Below are 19,837 nucleotides of genomic sequence, written 5' to 3' on the forward strand. Positions count from 1 at the left end.
ACTTTGGAACCATTTGGAAGAGGAGATCAATTCCACTATAACGCAAAGGGATACACAAATTAGCAAAGTTGAGCATTATGAAATTGCTTTTGATTATGACCTGTGTGCTGCCAGTGTGTTACCAAAATGTCTTGATGGAGGTAATGTGTGTTTTCAAAATAAAAAGGCATAGTTCCAAAAACACTCGACCTTCTACTTCAGCTCTAAAACAAAATTTGCAATAGAAACTCTGTGAACAACATTATGTAATATGAAGTGGCAAAAATGAATTATTATTATAGAGTTGGAAAATATTTCATGGATTGGAAAAAATACTCATAGTTCAAGTTGTTTACTTGGGTTTGGATCTCCTTCTTTAGTTCATAAGTGATGAATGAGAGGAAAGCTTCAATAAATGACTTGAGCATCCATTTTTTTGTGGTTTCTTGCTTGAGGAAAAGTTGTGGACTTGTGAAATTATTTATGCATTCAACCAAGCCATGGAGAACATCAATGAGGCAATGGTGAAGATGAGCTTGAATGAAAACAACCAAAAGAAGAACATGATTCAAATTTCCAATACAAAGCAACCCCCCACATATTCTATGTGAATCTTGTTAAGAGATACTTCAAAAAGTGATGAAGTGGAGATTTTGGGTCTATACGATGACATAGAGGTGGTTGTGCCAGTAGCTGAAATATTGAAGAACAATGGACTGGCATTAGAAAAGAGAATCTTGACTTCTACTGTTGACATGAAAGATGATGCAAATAGATGGCTATTGGAGACATTATTGTCTATCTTTGAAGGTAATGATTGGAAGGAATTGGTATACCTGCAGGATATGTGGAAACACTGGTCACAACGATCAAATTTGTCAAAAAAACAAAGAGAACATCAAATGTATAACTTACAATAAACGAAAATGTTGTGGAATTTGCAAAGAAGTTGGTCACAACAGTAGGACATGTCCCCAGAATAACCTAACCAAAAGTTACAATGGTCAGTAAAAGGAACAAAATCCTAGGAGTCCGACCTCAAACACATGTGAGAGTAATGTAAATGTTCTTACACATCACACGATCAATGACAAAATTTGTTTCTATCCATCTCAAAATACCCTTCATGCATTATTTCATTGCTAACTTGAAATTCATCCGCAGAGAGCGAGAACAATGGCTACGAGCCAACAAATATCTAAAACACAGAAATATTTCTTCATTGATCTAGAAAGCTAGTTCAAGCATAACATCAATGTAAATTTTATAGTAAGCACCACGTCATCTGCGTTGAACAAGGGTCATTGCATTTTTTTTGGATTGTCCTCACATGGTTATCTCCTTTTGGTTCCGAGAATTTGAGTGAAAACAATGCAGAAAATGAAGAGGTAGTTGATTTGTGGTATCATCTTATGTGCTCTAAGCCTCAAAATTTGTAGGGAGGCTAGGACACATGTATTCCAAAATACCCAGAAGTCGTTTTGGGAAATTACACCAAGAGAAGGTTTTATTAAAATAATTAATTATTTTTAATGGATTCCTAAGTCTAAACTTAGGAAATTAAAATAATTAAAAGGTATTAATTAAACTAGTGGTGAAACTTCTAGAAGAAGACGAGGATCAAGCCAAAATGATCTGATCCATTGATTAGAATCTAATAAGGGTTGTTGATTGATCATCGAGAGGATTATAAGAAGAGGGTTGATGGACATTTGGAAGACACATCGGTTGAGAGATCAAAGATCAATTTTCTCAAGAGAGCAGCTCAGTAGTTGTCGAAGAAGTGATAGAGGTGATTTCTTGCAGTGAGGGGCATGGATAGTTTTCAGAGGAATACTTCCTAATCCGAGGATACATTGCAGAGGAGGCAGAAAGAGATCCAGAAGAGGCAACACAAATCCATGTTGGGTAGTGTAGAGCCACGCTGAGGTAGCACAAAACCTGAGAGGAGATTCAAAATTTGCTGGAGAGTTGAGTTCTAGAGCCAGAAGCTGGGGTGTGAGACCGGAAGGGTAGAAAGTCGAAATTCTAGAGGAAAATCAATCAGCCAAAGGAGTGACACAATCCGCAGAACCTATATTGTAGATCAGTGTAGTGATTGCGTAGAAACTGCGCAGAGGAAGCTAGGGGCTAGCCACTCAGTGGTTGGATCAGTATTGGATCGCCAGTGATAGTGTGAGGTATATCTCACTCATCTCTCTATCATTGAAATTCTCTGTATTGGATAGCCAGTAAGCCATCCAAACATTGTATTCTGAAACTATTTCATAATAATACAAACCCTCAGCTGCTGCACCAGTTTTCCCGCGTTGGGTTTTTCCTGGTACATTGGTCCAAAAACAACGGTGTCACTTGTGTGTGTTATTTATTTCTTGCTCAGATTCTTGTTTCCGCATATTATTTAATGTTGTGAAGGCTACAATTGTATTTACTTCGATATTTACAGTAGAACACAGTAAATAACTTGCATGGATTAACAAGTAGGAGAAGTAATATCAGTTTGATGTAGTAGTGATTCGGGGATTCTCAAATTTTCACATGGTATCAGAGTGCAGGTGAAGCAAGAGAGTAGACTGGAAGAGCCCAACGCTGAAGAGAAGGAGGGAGATCGAAGTGTTGCATAGGAAGTAAATCAAATCCCCAGAGGGATTGCATAGTCACACAGTGTCCTCTCAAGAAGAAGGAAAAGGATGAGAAACATGATCCGCAGGCTGCAACCGCAAAGATCGAGGAGGAGGAGTTTGCCATGATTGCCCAGATACCTCCAGGGGAGAGGTGGGGTGATCTAGTACTGTAGTTTGAAAGAACTCCATATGGGCGGGATCCTTGAGGAGTGCACCTCTTGGATCAATACCTTGCTACGGTTGCCCATATCAAAAGTAGCAGGATGGACCAGGTCAGTTGGTGCAGAGGAGTGTTAGAGTGATAGTTGTAGAGGCTAGGAGAGCCAAAATTTGAACAATGCAGAGCTAGTGTTGGCAGTAGTGTAGTTGGCACAAAGTAGAGTCAGAAGCAATGCAGTGGCTTCAGTGACAACGCATAGACTAGTAGTAGTCAGAACTCCAATAGAAGATGCATCACACTGAACACCTTTGGTTCAGTATTTTGGATGCTTTTCCGTTGTTGTTGCAGCAACAACAACAATTGGAGAGGGTTGCAGTGCAAATGCAGTGTTGGTAGTGGCAGGGCCAGCAACAACACATATTTAGCATTTGCGTAGTAGTTGGTGGGCAATGATGTCAGACATCAGTAGTGGAGAGGGAGATGTTACAGAGAAGGGTGATGCTTCAGCAGGTTGCATTACTAGAGCACATTCCTCGCTATGAGGGATTGTTTATTTCTGGTAGCATCGGATGTGCTCTAAACCTAAAAATATGCAGGGAGGCTAGGACACATCTATTCCAAAACACCCAAAAATCGCTTTGGGAAATTCCACCCGGAGAAGGTTTTATTAAAATAATTAATTATTTTTAATGGATGCCTAAGTCTAAACTTAGGAAAGTAAAATAATTAAAGGGTATTAATTAAACTAGGCGTGAAACTTCTAGAAGAAGATGAGGATCAAGCCAAAATGATCTGAGACATTGATTAGAATATAATTTGGGCCATTGATTAATCAACGAGAGGATTATAAGAAGAGTCTTGATGGGAATTTGAAATACACATCGGGTGAGAGATCAGAGATCGATTTTCTCAAGAGAGCAACTCAATAGTTGTGGGAGAAGTGATCGAGGTGATTTCTTGCTGTGAGGGGCTGGGATAGTTTCCGAAGGAATATTTCCTGATCCAGGGATACATTGTAGAGGAGGCAGAGAGAGATCCAGAAGAGGCAGTGCAGATCCACGCTGGGTGGCATAGAGCCACGCTGAGGCAGCGCTGAGCCTGAGAGGAGATTCAAAATTTGCTAGAGAGTCGAGTTCTAGAGCCAGAAGCCGGGGTGTGAGACCAGAAGGGCAGAAAGTGGAAGTTCCAGAGTCAAATCGATCAACTAAAGGAGTGACTTAGTCCCCATAAGTTGTGACGCAGAGAAGTGCAGTGATTGTGCAGAGGCAGCTAGGGGCTAGCCATTCAATGGTTGGATCAGTATTGGATCACCAATGATAGTGTGAGGTATATCTCACTCATCTCTCTGTCAGTGAGATTCTATGTATTGGATAGACAGTAAGGCATCCAAAGACTGTATTCAGAAACTATTTCATAATAATTAAAACCCTCGGCTGCTATACCGATTTTCCCACATTGGGTTTTTCTAGGGACATTGGTCCAAAAACAACGGTGTCACTTGTGTGTGTTATTTCTTTCTTGCTCAGATTCTTATTTCCGCATATTATTTAAATTTGTGAAAGTTGCAGTTGTATTTACTTCAATATTTACAGTAGAACATAGTAAATAACTTGCATGGATTAACAAGTAGAAGTAATATCAGTTTGCTGCAATAGTGATTCAGGGATTCTCGAATTTTCAGAGAGGCTCCGTTTGTGGGTCTAGATGTTGAACCCCCAAGGGCAGAGGAGGAAAATTTGGGGAATTTCAATGAATTGAGGAATTCAGGCATTACTGGAGAATGGAATCATGTTTCAAAAGCTAAGGAAAATGTGGAATTGAAGCATGAGAGTTTTGGGAACAAAGGTTGGGTGGATGAGAGTTTTGGGGACGAAGGTTTTAGGGGCAATGGTCGCTGGAAGCGTTAGGTGGTAGCATTGGGATAGTCCAATACTCAGTGGTTTATTGCGATGGCTACTACTTTGTTGGGAATTATGTTTTTTGGGTAGCGGTGGTAGCACAAATGCTAGAACAACAAGTATCTAAGGCTACAACTCTGTGTGAAGGATGAGAAAATAAGCGTTCTCTTGTACCAAGTAAGCAGATTGAAGGAAGTAGCTTATGGTCAGCGAAAAGTGACAGTAGTAAGGAATGGCTTTGTAGAACAACTCTATCAGTCATTATTAGGGATGCAATTTTCTTTCCACAAAATTACCAGGCAAATTTATATTTGGAAGTTGCAGACTTTGATTTTAGCATGGTTGAGCATTCACCTATTTCTACATGTAGGATTTTTTTTAATCAAGTTAATACTTAATTTAGGTTGAGGACACAACCTCTAAAGGTGCAGCGACATCCCCTTGGAAGTAGTTGGTGTTGAATGGATTGGTGGTTGCTCCTGCCACAACAATGGCCATGTTGATGATCATTCCATCCATACCCATGTCTTCATTTGGTGCCACTAGGGGAGGAGTCTGGGGTTTGTAAAATGGCCAGGCACACTGTCCAAGGCACTAACTCGCATAATTCCCAACTCACACATATGGAATTGGAAGATTATCCTCCTTACCCTGCATCATTCAATTTCTTGTGCTTGATACTACATTGGGATTGAGATTGGCATGGAATCTGCAAGAGCTGATGCAGAAACCCTCCATGGTGACATCCTCAAAGGTGAGCACCAAGTACATAACATTGGCATTTACAGGTGTTTTCCTCGAAGGTAGAGCCCCCGACTTGAGGGAAGCTTCAACTGGAGTAGCAATGTTAGTCCTTTTGAGTGACTTGTCGAGGGAGTATTGTTGTTCACCTTCTGCATTCCAAGCATTGCAACATTGGATGTCTTATTAGGCCTTTGCATTGCTAATTAGTGTTGTCGGTAATCGATGCCTAAGGTAGGTATTGGGAAACAACTAAAGAATCCTTGGTTGGGATAAGCTAAAGGGAATTGTTGTACCAACTTGTGATGAACTAAGGTATTGTTCTTTATCTTCATTTATGTAGTGTATTAAGTATACTATTATTTTTCTAAATTTATATGTTGCATATTTGAAAATAAAACTTTGGTTTCTCATTCTTATGAATAGTTTGATGGTTGCTTTAATGAAATGATTTGTTGGGACTACACTGAAATTTTATGTGTTTTAACATGTCCAGGTGAATTTAAGAAACAAATTTAGGACTACTCTAAATTTGTTGCTATAGAAATAATTATGAGATATATGTGTTGGTTAAGATTGTGCCCTAAGCGTCGTGATATTAATCTCTCCTTCAAATACGTTTTTGTTATCTATATCCTTGAGCATGCCTAGTGAAAAGGGTGAACATAATTGAAGTATTTTCTATTGTAACAAATATTTTAGATTCAACCTTAAGTCCAAAAGTCATATGAAATAGATCTAGAGAACCTCAAGTAAATGAGGTGAAAATGCAAAAGTGTTTTAAAGTGCAGATTTCCAAAATTTCCACGAGGACTAGGTATCATCCTTGGTATTGTGGTTTTTTTTCCAAACACCTATATGCATGGGGTCAATACCAAGTATGGACCCCTTTGAACAATTGATAATTGGTATCAACCCTATTGAGGGGTGCACCATAGCCATCAAGCCAACAGTAAAGACCCATGATATCAAGGGATGATATTAAGTATCATCCATGATATTGTGGTCATTACTAAAACCCCAAGATGGGAAGTCTTGATATTGGGTATTGATCCCCACAAGTTTGATAGCTAGGATTTACCCAATACAATGTATTTACCCTTGGGGTGGTAAAAGCTTGAAAGGATCTTCACCAAACCCCTTGCACAAGCTGTACATACCTTTAATACTGAGGTCAAAATCTAGTATCAACCATAAGGGGGACATACCTTGTGGTACAAAGTATCAACCTCACCATAGGGTTGATGCTTGGTTATAGATATGCGACAAACACGAAAAGGACCTGTTTAATTAGATATAATATTGGTTCAAGCAAATCATTGAGCTTGTAACAAAAAAGAGGATAAATTCTCTCATCTCTGTGAAGAGTAATAATGTATATTGAAAATATAATCTACTTGACATTACAAGTGACCACTATCCAGACCCAAAATTTGGCTCTATTACTTCATGAATAATAAGTATAAATGCTAAAATTCTACCATTTATGGTATGGATCCCACTTGACAAGGTTTGTACTCATAAATTCATAGGTATGCCCTAAGATGTTTCTACCTAGACTGCCTTCAACTATTTATTGTTTATCTCTTCTTCATATTAAGAGAATTGCATGGTATAAATAGGAATCATTTAAACGACTAACTCCCAAACATACAAACACCAAACCTGAAAATAATATTACCACTGTCATATGTCTATATAATGCCAACACAAGCATAATTGAATAATTACCACACATGTTAAACCGGAGGCTATAGGTCTATATAACAAGAATAAAGTACCATTCAAAAGAGACATACAACCACAACTTTAGTTGTTTCTAATACAATCAGAGTCTGCAAGATATGAATAGATGACTAAAACAAGACCTCCCATGCATTGGTTATCAATGTGGCTGAAGAATACCTCCTCTGGAAACAAGAATTTTCCAAATACAGAGCTCTCCAAAAAGTTTGATGTAGAGTAGGATTTGTCTCTGTCAAAAGGGTACAAGGGAATCTTCAACACCATAGTGTGGAGTGAGAAGAATCCATGTCATTTGACCAATGATCTGCCCACACTATTCGAGTTTCCTCATCAAGAACTCTCCTCTCACATCCCACTCCTCTTAAATCACTACCAATTTCATGCTACAAGATGTCTACATACTAGATACCCAAACAATACAGTGTACTAGAAACCAAAATACTTGCTATTAAAAGAAAGTCGAAAAGCAAGAAGCAAGCATATACTTGCAATCATGAAAGTAAACAATCGTTTCCTATTGCAACAAGATTTACTAATTATCCACAAATAATGTAGGTGTGATCAACATTAAAATGATGGATAGAGTTCCTGAACCAGACAATTTCCACAGAACGATCTTTACCATGAACTATTAATGTGACATTCTATATTTGTACATGGGTTTACAAATAGTGCCTTGTTCATGAGAACATTGTGATTTTTAACTGTTACTTGGCTCAATGTATAACGCTCATAAATGGAAGCTCATAATGATTGCATCTTCAGATGCTGAATCAGTAGCTGCTGGGGCTACCAAGAGATGCTTTCAGCAGACTGAATCTGCTACTGCGTCATCTTTCCTTTCCATACAAATCAAGTAATGACAACAATATTGCTCTCAGTGTAGAATATGCATTCCTTCACCTATTCCTCCACATCATGCAACTCAAATTTTGTGGTAGGAACATAGAATTCCTCCTCTGAATGCCCCAACAAGGACTCTAGTGTTGTGCAAACTTTCACAGATTCAGGGTCTGATCAGTCTCGTGAAAGGAATGCATAAACCTTGTTATTTACCTCTATCAAGTTGCATCCTGGTGGCTTTTCCACCCCCTTTCCTTTCATCTTTGCTCTAACCTTTTCTCCCTCATCCCATCTTCCAGATGCAGTGTAGATATTCGACAATAGTACATAGATTCCAACTTTATCAAGTTACAAATAAAAAAGTACTCTGCTACATGTTTTCCTAGCTCAATATCACAGTGAACTCTGCAGGCCCCCAACAAGGCTCCCCACACAGTAGCACCAGGGCCTAATGGAATTTTTGCCATGAACTCATGTGCCTCATTGAGATGACCAACACGACCAAGGAGGTCCACCATGCATGCATAATGCTCCATTCTGGGTGTAATTTTGTAATCTTGAATCATAGGCATGAAAAAATGTCGCCCCTTATCCAACAAGCTTGCATGACTACAAGAAGATAAAATACAAACAAAGGTGATATGGTTTTCATGTCTGTTTCCTTCATTTGGGCAAAAAGTGCAAGTGCTTCCTCTCCGTGGCCATGCATTCTGTATCCAACAATCATTGCACTCCATGAGATGACATTCCTTTTAGGCATTTGGTCAAACTGGTGGTGTGAAATCTGCAAATTACCACATTTAGAATCAATGTCTATAAGGGAAGTTCCCATGGCCACGTTTGATTCAAATCCAATTTTTATTATGTAACCATGAATGCACTTACCTTATTTCAAAGTTGCCAGATGAGAACATGCAGGAACCACACACACCATGGTGACCGAATTCGGTTTCACATTTGCTAGCTGCATTTGCCGAAACAGAGCCAAAGCCTCAGTTGGATGTCCATCCTGGACATACCCAACAATCGTGGCACTCCCTGAGACCACGTTTCTGTTAGGAATTTCATCAAATATTTTCCATGCAACTTCTGCTCTCGCAAACTCAACATACATAGCAACCAGAGAATTCCCCACAGAAACATCAGACTCGAGCCCGCATTTAAGCACATCTACATGGGTACACATACCTTGTTTCAAAAATCATAAATCTGCACATGATTGAAGCACACTGGACATGGTAACTAAAGTAGGTATCAAACCCACTAGTCACATCTGACTAAGGAGAGCCAAAGCCTCGCGATCATGTCCATTTTGGGCATATCCATGTTGTACGAATAATGAAATAATGAAGAAAAACAAAGAAACTCAACAGAATAACCAAGACAAGAAACTGAATTGGATTGGAATTTGTTATTCAACAATGATTCTCCGCACATTACATTTCATGGGCATTTGTTAGTTTTATATCATCGACCATCGTTACATAACTAATATTTCGGTATAAAACTGCAACTGTCTAGTTACATTTTACACAAAGTTACTAATTCGTTGTCAAACTAACAAACTCCACCTTGACAACAATTTTCCTAATTTCTTGCCCATGCCCATTCATCATCTTTTCTGCAAGCCAAGAGAAGCTAAACACCACTGCAGCTTCTCTATTGTAATTGGCTTTGTGAACATGTCTGCACAATTCTCATGCGTATGGACCTTTTGAAGAGCTACTTTTCTGCCAGCGATCACTTGTCTCAGAAAATGATACCTTACATCAATGTGCTTGGTTCTGCTGTGATAAGCAGGATTTGTAGCCAAGTGAATAGCTCTTTGACTGTCACAAAGTACATTCACTTTCTCTTGCGTCCTTCCAATCTCATCGAGCAGACCCTTTAACCAGATTGCTTCTTTACTGGCATCTGAAGCAGCTATATATTCAGCTTCGGTAGTGGACAACGCAACTGTTTCTTGAAGCTTTGACATCCAACTAATTGCTCCACCTGCAAGAGTAAAGACATAACCTGTAGTAGATCTTCTTTTCTCCAAATCACCTGCATAGTCAGCATCTACATATCCACAGACTGATCCTTCACTACCATTAAAGACGATGCAATGGTCACTTGTGCCTCGTAGATATCGAAGCACCCATTTCACTGCTTGCCAATGTTCTTTCCCTGGATTTGCCATGAACCTGCTGACAACTCCAACTGCATGTGAAATGTCAGGTCTTGTAGATACCATCGCATACATTAAGTTGCCTACAGCATTTGCATATGGTACATGAGACATATACTGCTTTTCTTCATCAGCTCTAGGACTCAAAACCGAAGAAATCTTAAAATGGGAAGCTAGAGGAACATTAACAGGTTTCACATTATTCATAGAGAACTTTTCAAGTACCTTCTCCACATACTTCTGCTGTGATAACCAAAGCTTACCATTTTTCCTATCTCTGTGTATCTCCATGTCCAAGATATGTTTTGCTGCTCCAAGATCCTTCATATCAAACGTCCTAGAGAGTTGAGCCTTTAACCTGTTGATCTCTTCCATGCTTTTGCTTGCAATAAGCATATCGTCAACATACCAAGCTAGATAATGAATATGCCATTGAAACTTTTGAAGTACACACAATGATCATACTCACTTCTTATAAAGTTCTGGCTCACCATGAAGGAATCAAACTTCTTGTACCATTGTCTGGGAGACTGCCTCAGACCATACAATGATTTCCTGAGCTTGCAAACTAATCTTCTGCTGCGACCTTGTACAAAACCTTCTGGTTGTTCCATATATATCTCTTCGTTCAAATCACCATGTAGAAAAGCTGTTTTAACATCTAACTGTTCTAACTCAAGATTAAGCAACGCAGTTAGTGCCAACACAGTACGTATAGAAACAAGTTTTACAACTGGAGAAAAAATCTCATGAAAGTCTATACCTTCAAACTGAGAATACCCTTTTGCTACCAGTCGTGCCTTATACCTTTCAATACTACCATCAACTTTCCGTTTCAGCTTGAAGACCCATTTACATCCAACAACACTTCTCCCTTCAGGAAGCTCTACAAGATCCCAGGTATTGTTCTTGGCTAAGGAGTCCATTTCTTCTTCCATAGCCATTTTCCATTTCTCACTATCTGTATCATCTACTGCTTCCTGATAACAAGAAGGTTCCCCATCTTCAGTAATTAAAGCAAAAGATGAAGCAGAATCTTCATACCTTTTGGGAGTTTTCCTTTCCCTTGTAGACCTTCTCAGAGCGACTGGTTGCTGAACTGGTTCAGAAACTTGCACTGGTTCAGAAGCTTCAACGGCTTCCTTTGTGTCTTCAACACCTTTTTCTCCAGAAGTCTCTCCTTCCTTTTGACTGTCACCGAAAGGTCTAGCCTCCAACTGAACTCGTTGATTCGGCGATACCTGTTCCTGTTCAATTCTTTCAACATTTGATTTTAACAGAGAGGATTCATCAAATGTTACATCTCTACTAATGACTATCTTCCGCAATGTAGGATCCCACAACCTATATCCTTTCACTGCATAGTCATACCCAACAAAGACATAACATTTCGACTTTGGATCTAATTTTGAATGCTGATTTTTCGGAATGAGAGAATAAGCATCACAGCCAAATATCCTCAAATGTGAATAATCACAAGACTGACCTGTCCAAACTTCTTCAGGAATTTTACAATCAATTGCTACTGAAGGTGATTTGTTAACTAAATAACAAGCAGTAGATACTGCTTCTGCCCACAACTCCTTTTGCAAGTTAGCATTGCTGATCATGCTTCTGGCTCTTTCCATAAGAGTCTGATTCATACGCTCAGCAACACCATTTTGCTGAGGAGTATAAACAACAGTTTTGTGTCTAACAATTCCCTCATCCTTACAGTATTGTTCAAATTCAACAGAAGTGAACTCACCACCATTGTCAGTTCTTAGACATTTAATAGATTTGCCTGTTCTTTTCTCTACCATTACTTTAAATTGTTTAAAGACATTTAATACATCAGCTTTCCTTTTTAGCATATAGACCCAAACTTTACGAGAGTAATCATCAATCAACGTTAAAAAATACAATGCACCTCCATATGACACAACAGGGGAAGGCCCCCACAGATCAGAATGAATGTAGTCTAAAACATCTTTACTATTATGATTTCCAACTTTAAATCTCTGTTTACACTGTTTTCCATACACACAATGTTTACAGAAATCTAAATTCAAGGATTTCAGACCGGGAAGAGATTTACGTTTCATCAGTATATGAAGACCTTTCTCGCTCATATGACCCAATCGCTGATGCCACAGACGAGTACCTGCTTCTTCCTTTTCTGACGCAACCGTTGCTTCACTGACCTGAGTACTTCCTTTTAGCCTGTAAAGATTTCCGACCTTTTCTGCCTTCATAACCACAAGGGCTCCTTTAAAGACTTTAAAGACGCCATCCTGACCTGTAAACTTATAACCATCCGAATCCAACACTCCCAAAGAGATTAAATTTTTCTTCAAATCAGGTACATGTCTAACACTAGTTAATGTCCTAACTGTGTTATCATACATCTTAATCCTGATATCTCCCATCCCAACAGTCTGACATGACACATTGTTACCCATAAACACAGAACTACCGTTTACATTTTTATACGAAGTAAACTAATTTCTATGTGGGGACATGTGATGCTAAGCACCAGAGTCTAACAGCCAGCTATCAAAACTCTGAGAGACATTACATTCAGGTGAAGTTTCATCTATCATACATAATTCTTCAGCAGATAAAACTTCGTCTATCATACCTGAATCGACCTGATTCGCTTCGTTCTTCGGGTTTTCGGATTCCTTTCGTTTCCAACAGTCCTTCTTCAAGTGTCCAACTTTACCGCAGTTCCAACATTTTTCCTTACACTTCTTTCCCTTCGATTTTGATCTGGAAGACCCCCTTGGTTTTTCTCCTCTTTCCTTTGAGCGTCCTCTAGCGACCATGGCTTATGATGCAGTTGTTTCAGTGCTGGATTTCCTTCATACTTCTTCAGACAGGAGAGCTCCCACGACTGATTCAAACTTCAAAGAATCAGCAGAGCTGAAGCTGATTGAAGTTACGAAGTGATCCCACGATTCAGGCAGAGAACACAACAAGGTTATGGCTTTATCTTCTTCCTGTATTTTGACTTCCATATCTGTTAATTGACATATTAGTGTATTAAAAACATTCAAATGTTCTGCAACGTTTGAACCTTCTTTCATTCGAAGACTGTATAACTATCTTTTCAGATAAATTCTGTTGGTTAATGATTTTGTCATATAGAGATTTTCAAGTTTTTCCCACAATCCTGACGCCGTAGTCTCTTCAACAATATTGAAGAGAACTTCATCCGCTAGGCATAACCGGATGGTACTGAGAGCTCGGGCATCCAAGTCCTCCCAGTCTGAAGTAGTCATGGTTGCAGGTTTCTTAGTTGCCCCATCCAATGCCTTGTGCAACCCTTGTTGCACAAGCAGATCCCTAACCTTCAGTTTCCAAAGAGCAAAATTGCTCTTTCCGGTGAATTTCTCCACCTCGAATTTTGCATTCGACATCTTGGCCATTTTCTAAGACTCTCAATCTTCAGTCTAGGGTTTAAAAAAAAATATTTCCAATGCCACCAAAGGAGCCAACAAAGGATTTCCAAGTTTTAACTCTCCCTACTTCAATTTAAAAAAATAAAAATTTGCTGAATATTTTTCAGGGAAAAACCTTTGTTTTTTTTCAATTCAAAGAAAAACCCTTTTAAAAAAAAATTCTTTTCTCCTTTCCTTTTAGAAAAAAACTGTCTTCTTCTCCTCACTATCTCACATTCACCACTGTATTCAAAAAAAATTCTGAAACATTTTTTTTTTTTAAAATACCCGGATCCAGCACGCAGATCCTGCTGGCAGCAACTGGGAGCGAACAACGACTGCAGACCACCCTTCCTCCACGCAGGCATTCTGGACTTCACGCAGCATGCAGGAAGACACCCTTCCTCCACACAGGCGGTTTGGCAACGGAGGTAGTTCGACTGTTCACGCAGCACGTAGGCAGACCACCCACGCTCAGGCAGATCCAGCACGCAGATTCTGGCCTCTCGCAAGTAGATTCCAGTAGGATCTCACGCAGGTTTCAGATCTTCTTCTCACACAGACTTCAGATCTTCCCTCTCACGCAGGTTTCCCGGCCTTTTTTTTTTAAACTTCACGCAGACTTCAGAGCCACTTGCTCCAACGCAGATTCTGAACAGCTCACGCAAACTTCAGATCTTCCCTTGCTCCAACGCAGATTCTGAACGGTGCACACAGACTTCAGATCTTCCCTCTCACGCAGGCTGAAAGGACACGTTCTGGTCTTCACATGCAGGGGTTTGACTGAACAGTTCACGCAACGCACAGAGGTTCACGCATGGACAGCTCCTCAACTGCTCCAACCGTTCGACAGCCACCACGCCTTTTCTTCAAGGCACAGACGCTTTTCTTCAACGCCCAGGCTCACCGCACCAACTGCTCGGCCCTCGGAGCTCTGATACCACTTGTTGTACGAATAATGAAATAATGAAGAAAAACAAAGAAACTCAACAGAATAACCAAGACAAGAAACTGAATTGGATTGGAATTTGTTATTCAACAATGATTCTCCGCACATTACATTTCATGGGCATTTGTTAGTTTTATATCATCGACCGTCGTTACATAACTAATATTTCGGTATAAAACTGTAAAAAACTTTCTAGTTACATTTTACCCAAAGTTACTAATTCGTTGTCAAACTAACAATCCAACCATCATTGCATTCCATGAAACCACTTCTCTTTTAGAAATTTTGTTAAACATTTGGGATGCAATATCTATACTCCCACATTTAGCATACATGTCCAACAAATAATTCCCCACAAAACCATTCAATTCCAAACCACACTTAACCAGGTATCCATGGATTGATATACCTTGTTGCAGAGAGGTCGATTGCGAACATGCATGGATCACGGATATTGTGGTTATTGCATCTGGTTCCACATCTTCTAATTGCATTCGATTAAAAAGGCAGATTGCCTCATTGGCATAACCATACTGGACAAATCCAACAACTATTGTATTCCATGTGAACACATTTCTTTCAGACATTTTGTCAAATAAGTCTCGTGCAACTTCTATACTGTCGTATTTTGCATACATATCTATAAGTGCATTAACCATGAAAACATCAGATTTAGATTCAAGCCCAGTTTTGACCACATCATCATGGATCTCTTTTCCCTCTCACAGAAATGAAAGGATGCGCATGCCCTAAGCACAAAGGAAAAAGTAAGATTATCCATTTTCATACCTCTCTACTGCATTTCATAATGCAGTGCAATGGCTTCTTTAGGGAATCCTTTTTAGCATAACCTCTGATGATGGCATTCCTTAACAAAATATCAAGATTGCATATTTGTCAAAGACTAGGTGTGATCCATGCAAGTACTAGAGTGGAGCGATCCATGATTGATATTCTTCAATGCTTAGAAGTTAACCCAAATCGAGGGAGTGCAAGGTTCCTTCCCTATTAGATTTTAACGGGGGTGACACTATTGAGATTCGTGACACCTATTGGGTATGATGAATTTCAATAGTGTCACCAAAAACGACTTTATAATATAATACCTATCAACATAATTATTGATAGTTTAAAATTATAAAAATTTTATTTCAAAATAGACACGCCTATGGGTATAACTAGCATATTCAATGGAGGTTAAATCTCTACCATCCACCTAATAATTATTTATATATATTAAAGGAGAATATTCTCAAAAAGATTAATGGCCAAAACTATCTACCTTCACTTTGGTATTTGTCTAAAATAACAAATCGATGTTGGACAACCTCAAAGGGAAAAACGTTTAGTGCTTTTCGTGATGTGTTCTATGCAAAGAGACAAAGGATAATATGGATCATATCCTAATAAATTGTTTGTAAAACATGGCTAGAATATGCTATAAAGGGGAATGAGGAAATATATTAACTTCAAGTTTTAACAAATGATCTTAAAGAAATTGGCAAAAAAGAGCATACGAGCTTTATAATCTAAAGGTAAAATCATTTTAGTAATGTCCATGAGTGACCATAATAGGTCAACAAGGTTACTAAGTTCCAAATATATTAATGAATAATGAGAAATAATATCAAAGCAATAGAAGCTCATCCATGGGATGAAAAGATCCAAAAAAATAGTTAAAGAAATAATGAGAAATAATATCGAAGCAATATAGGCTCATCCATGGGATGAAGAGGGCCAAAAAAATTTAAAAAAATAGTTAAAGAAAAATAACGCATGTTCATGCTTTGGTAAATCAAATATGAAAATCCAAAAAGACATAACTATAGGAATTTTCTTGTTAATTAGAATATTGGATTCCTTGATATCCAATACTCTCATTAACAAGAAAATTCCTATAGTAAGGTATTACCACCATGGCAAGTGCTAAAGGTGTTATAGCTCACATCAACAATGACATGGTAGAATTGAGTTTGGCATCTCAAGCCCTTGCCAAGGTAACAATGATGAGTGATGACAAAATTTAGGATGAATTAAGAGGCTTGTTGTTGAGAAATCTATAGGGAGATAATTAGGATGACTTCTCTTTCTATGATAACTGCTTGTGATGTCTTTTTACCTTTTTCAAACTTATTAGCTTCTTCTCTTATTATTATGTTTGTTCTTATCATCAAACAACTACCAAAACAAGAACAATAGTACACAAGAACACATGATATAGGTTGCAAGCCAAGGCCAAAACCTCTCCACTTGAGAGGAAAACCCGTAAATCTCTTCTCTTCTTATAGATTTTTCAATTGAATAATTCCAAGACCTCTAAACCAATACTAACACCCTTCCAAGACTAAGTCCAACCATCTTGATGATGTGCTTTTTGTTGAAGAATGTAACTAGGTTCGGTCTTGATAAATTGGATTTGATTCATAATGAAATGTATTTATCAAAAGAAAGAAAAATAGTTTTTTTATTATTATTATGACTTATTAAAGCATGGGATTCATGCTTGGGTCATCATGTTTTAGGTCAAAGTCCCCATTGAGTACTTCTAGGTTTTGTATTGAGTCATTAGAGTCATTTTCCACTAAAAAAGACCCTTCTTGGGCTTTTAAATCATGCAAAAAGACTTATTATTGAGTAAAATAATCTATTTTTCACCTCCACACCAAGTCGGCCTCAAACAGGGTAATTCGACCTCACCAGAAGCCTATATATTGGAGTAGTTCAATTCGTTTGAAGGACACACTCTCACTCACAAGTTTGATATCCAAGAGAAGGAGCAGAAAAGTGTGAAGTTGCAGAAGTAGGAGAAGAATTGTTGGAAGGTCGAATTTCTGGAACATCTCTCTCACACGTGTGAATTTTATAGGTTACTTATGGAATATCGAAGTTTCTGTTGGGTTGAAGATTCTGTCGGGCTAACTGTTGGGTCGAATATTTTGCTAGGCTAATTGTTGGGTCGAAGATTTTGCTAGGCTACTACTGGGTCGAAGTTCTGCTAGATTGAAATTTTTTTGTTGCTGCAAGTTGTTGCTGCTAGGTCGAAGTTATTGTTGAAAGGGTTATCATCCACAGAAGGAAGAAAGGGCTGACTTGGTGTGGAGGAATTCTGTGTCTAGGTCAAGAGTCTTGGATTATCTCGTGAAACTATTAAGGAAGAGTTTTTGACTGGGTTTTCCCCTATATAGTGTTTTTTCCTTGGATGTCCTCCTACATCTGGTGTTTGTGATATTTGTGTTATTGTTTTGGTAATTACTTGATGAACTAAAGATAAAAGAAGAACATAAGAAAACATAATATTATCACAAGTAATTATCAACATAAAGAAAATGTTTCTTCCTTTCTGATTTTCTAACACGGTATCAGAGCTAAGGTGAAGGAGAAAGAAAAAGGCAGCTTGAAGATTTATTAAAAGGAAGATGAGGAGTTTTAAGAAGGGTCATCAAGAGGATAATATAAGAAGTCAAGCCTACCATTTTCAAGGATAATGTCTAACTCAATGAAAGGAGAAAACAAACTAGAAGGAGCATCTAACTATAGGGCATGGAAGAAGAGGATAAACCTCATCCTCAAAAAGAATAAAGTCTTGGATCTAGTCAAAGGAAAAGTAAAGAATCCTACAAATGAGTCAAGTGATTCAGAAAAGGCAAAGTTCAGAGAAACAAAGATATTGTCCATGACACTAATGGTGGATGGAATAAAAGATAACCTCATCCCTTATATATCCAACATAGATTATGCTCAAGAGATGTATGAGGCATTATCCAAATTATTCACAATCAAGAATCTTGGTTAAATTGCAAGTCTTAAGAATGAACTAAGATCTATAAAGATGACAAAGGAAGACAATGTGACATCCTTCTTTGTGAGAATAGCTAGAATCATATATGAACTCTAGGTAATCGATGAGATAGTACCTAAAAAAGAACTTGTAATCACTGCACTTCTAGGATTACCAACATCTTGGAGTGCCTTTTCATCAGGTCTCAACAGTTGGAAGGAAAATCCTACATTCAAACAATTATGGAATGCATGTAGTCAAGAAGAAGTTATAATTTCTCTAGTAAGAAACGAATAGAATGAAGAGGAGAAAGTTTCAAATGCCTATTCATCTCATCACAAGAACAAAGGAAACTTCAAGAAGTCTAAAGGGCCTAGAAGGAAGTTAGACCTATCCAAAATCGAATGCTACAATTGTCACAAGTTGGGTGAATATAGAAGCGATTGTCGTGAGAATCCAAGAAATAAGAAAAGAAAGGGAATATGCAAATGTTGTTGATGAAGGTCAACCAAAGAAGAACAATAAGGAAGAATATGAAGTCAAAAACTTATTTGCTAGCGACTCTTAGGGACTTTATCCTTCTACTCTAAAAGTTTTGAATTATTTTTCTTTATACTTTGATTTCTTGTACTTTTAGTTTTAAAATGCTTTGGAAAAACATTATTGAATTGTTTTGTTAAAGTTATAGGTATCCCTTGAGATTTGATTAAGAGGGAGTGCTCACCACTTTTCCAAAGATAAGTATCTTACTCCTTGTATTATCTTTTATATTTGGTTTTCCTTTTCCTATCCAGATGCATTTATATTAGATGCTAGTAACATTTCTTTTTTTATTTTCCTTGTTTAGGAAAATCTTGCTGATAAGCTCAAGGGCTATGGAGAAGACCTCACAAGACAAAGCATAAAAATTCTATGGAATTTATGTCCTATAAGGTTTGTCTAGAAAACAACTCAGAGTTATGTTTTAGATCATAAGTTGTGTTCTCTTCAAGATAAAGGTACATTCACTCATTCTAAATGAATCTGATTTACATTACTAACAAGTGTTTTGTCTAGGACCTTTGAATCATAGAGATTCTTGTTTGGGAAATTAATCATTAGATTGAATATACCCTCATTAACATCATCATGTTTCTGGAACCCTAATAGGTTCTCGGTAAAACCCTAACCTAAGTGTATGCTATTGTGAAATCCCTAGTCTACTTAGGGTTACCAATGAAATCTAGAAAATACTATTCTTTTGAAGTTTGGGGTTTTGATGATAATGTCATGTTTGGTGTCTTAGTATTGTTATGGAAACCCTAGGGCATTTAGGGTTGGATGGTAATGTGTTCTTATACCTTGAGGTTTTCGTAAATTAGGGTTTATGAGCAAAACCCTTATGTATCAAGAGCAAGCTCCTAGGAATGAAACCCTGGGTGTATGATTTGTCTGTATAATCAAAACCCTAGCCTAATCAAGATCATTATATGTCTAACTTTAAATGTATTGATATTTTTGTCTTGAGTTTTTCTATATGTGTTATGA

The 19,837-nt window shown here is 38.0% G+C and overlaps 1 protein-coding gene and 2 pseudogenes across 2 annotated transcripts; 1 reads left to right on the plus strand and 2 right to left on the minus strand.

Annotated features, from left to right (window-relative positions):
* Positions 1 to 734: 734 nt before the first annotated feature.
* Positions 735 to 5,112, plus strand: LOC149154691 (uncharacterized; annotated as a pseudogene).
* Positions 5,113 to 7,741: 2,629 nt separating this feature from the next.
* LOC149154692 (putative pentatricopeptide repeat-containing protein At3g23330 pseudogene) lies at positions 7,742 to 9,310 on the minus strand (annotated as a pseudogene). Its single transcript, XR_016263384.1, has 2 exons — positions 8,877 to 9,310; positions 7,742 to 8,775 (listed from the first exon to the last, which is right to left on the minus strand). The product of XR_016263384.1 is annotated as a putative pentatricopeptide repeat-containing protein At3g23330 pseudogene (transcript).
* Positions 9,311 to 14,196: 4,886 nt separating this feature from the next.
* LOC149154693 (pentatricopeptide repeat-containing protein At1g11290, chloroplastic-like) lies at positions 14,197 to 15,170 on the minus strand. Its single transcript, XM_089444201.1, has 3 exons — positions 14,778 to 15,170; positions 14,466 to 14,517; positions 14,197 to 14,366 (listed from the first exon to the last, which is right to left on the minus strand). The coding sequence occupies exons 1-3, from the start codon at positions 15,168 to 15,170 to the stop codon at positions 14,197 to 14,199; spliced, it is 615 nt and encodes a 204-aa protein (XP_089300327.1).
* Between the last annotated feature and the right edge of the window lie 4,667 nt (positions 15,171 to 19,837).

The sequence above is a fragment of the Pinus tabuliformis genome, chromosome 9 (assembly GCF_031772625.1).
Source record: "Pinus tabuliformis cultivar Carrire ecotype Pingquan chromosome 9, CPIR1, whole genome shotgun sequence".
Lineage (NCBI taxonomy): Eukaryota > Viridiplantae > Streptophyta > Pinopsida > Pinales > Pinaceae > Pinus > Pinus tabuliformis.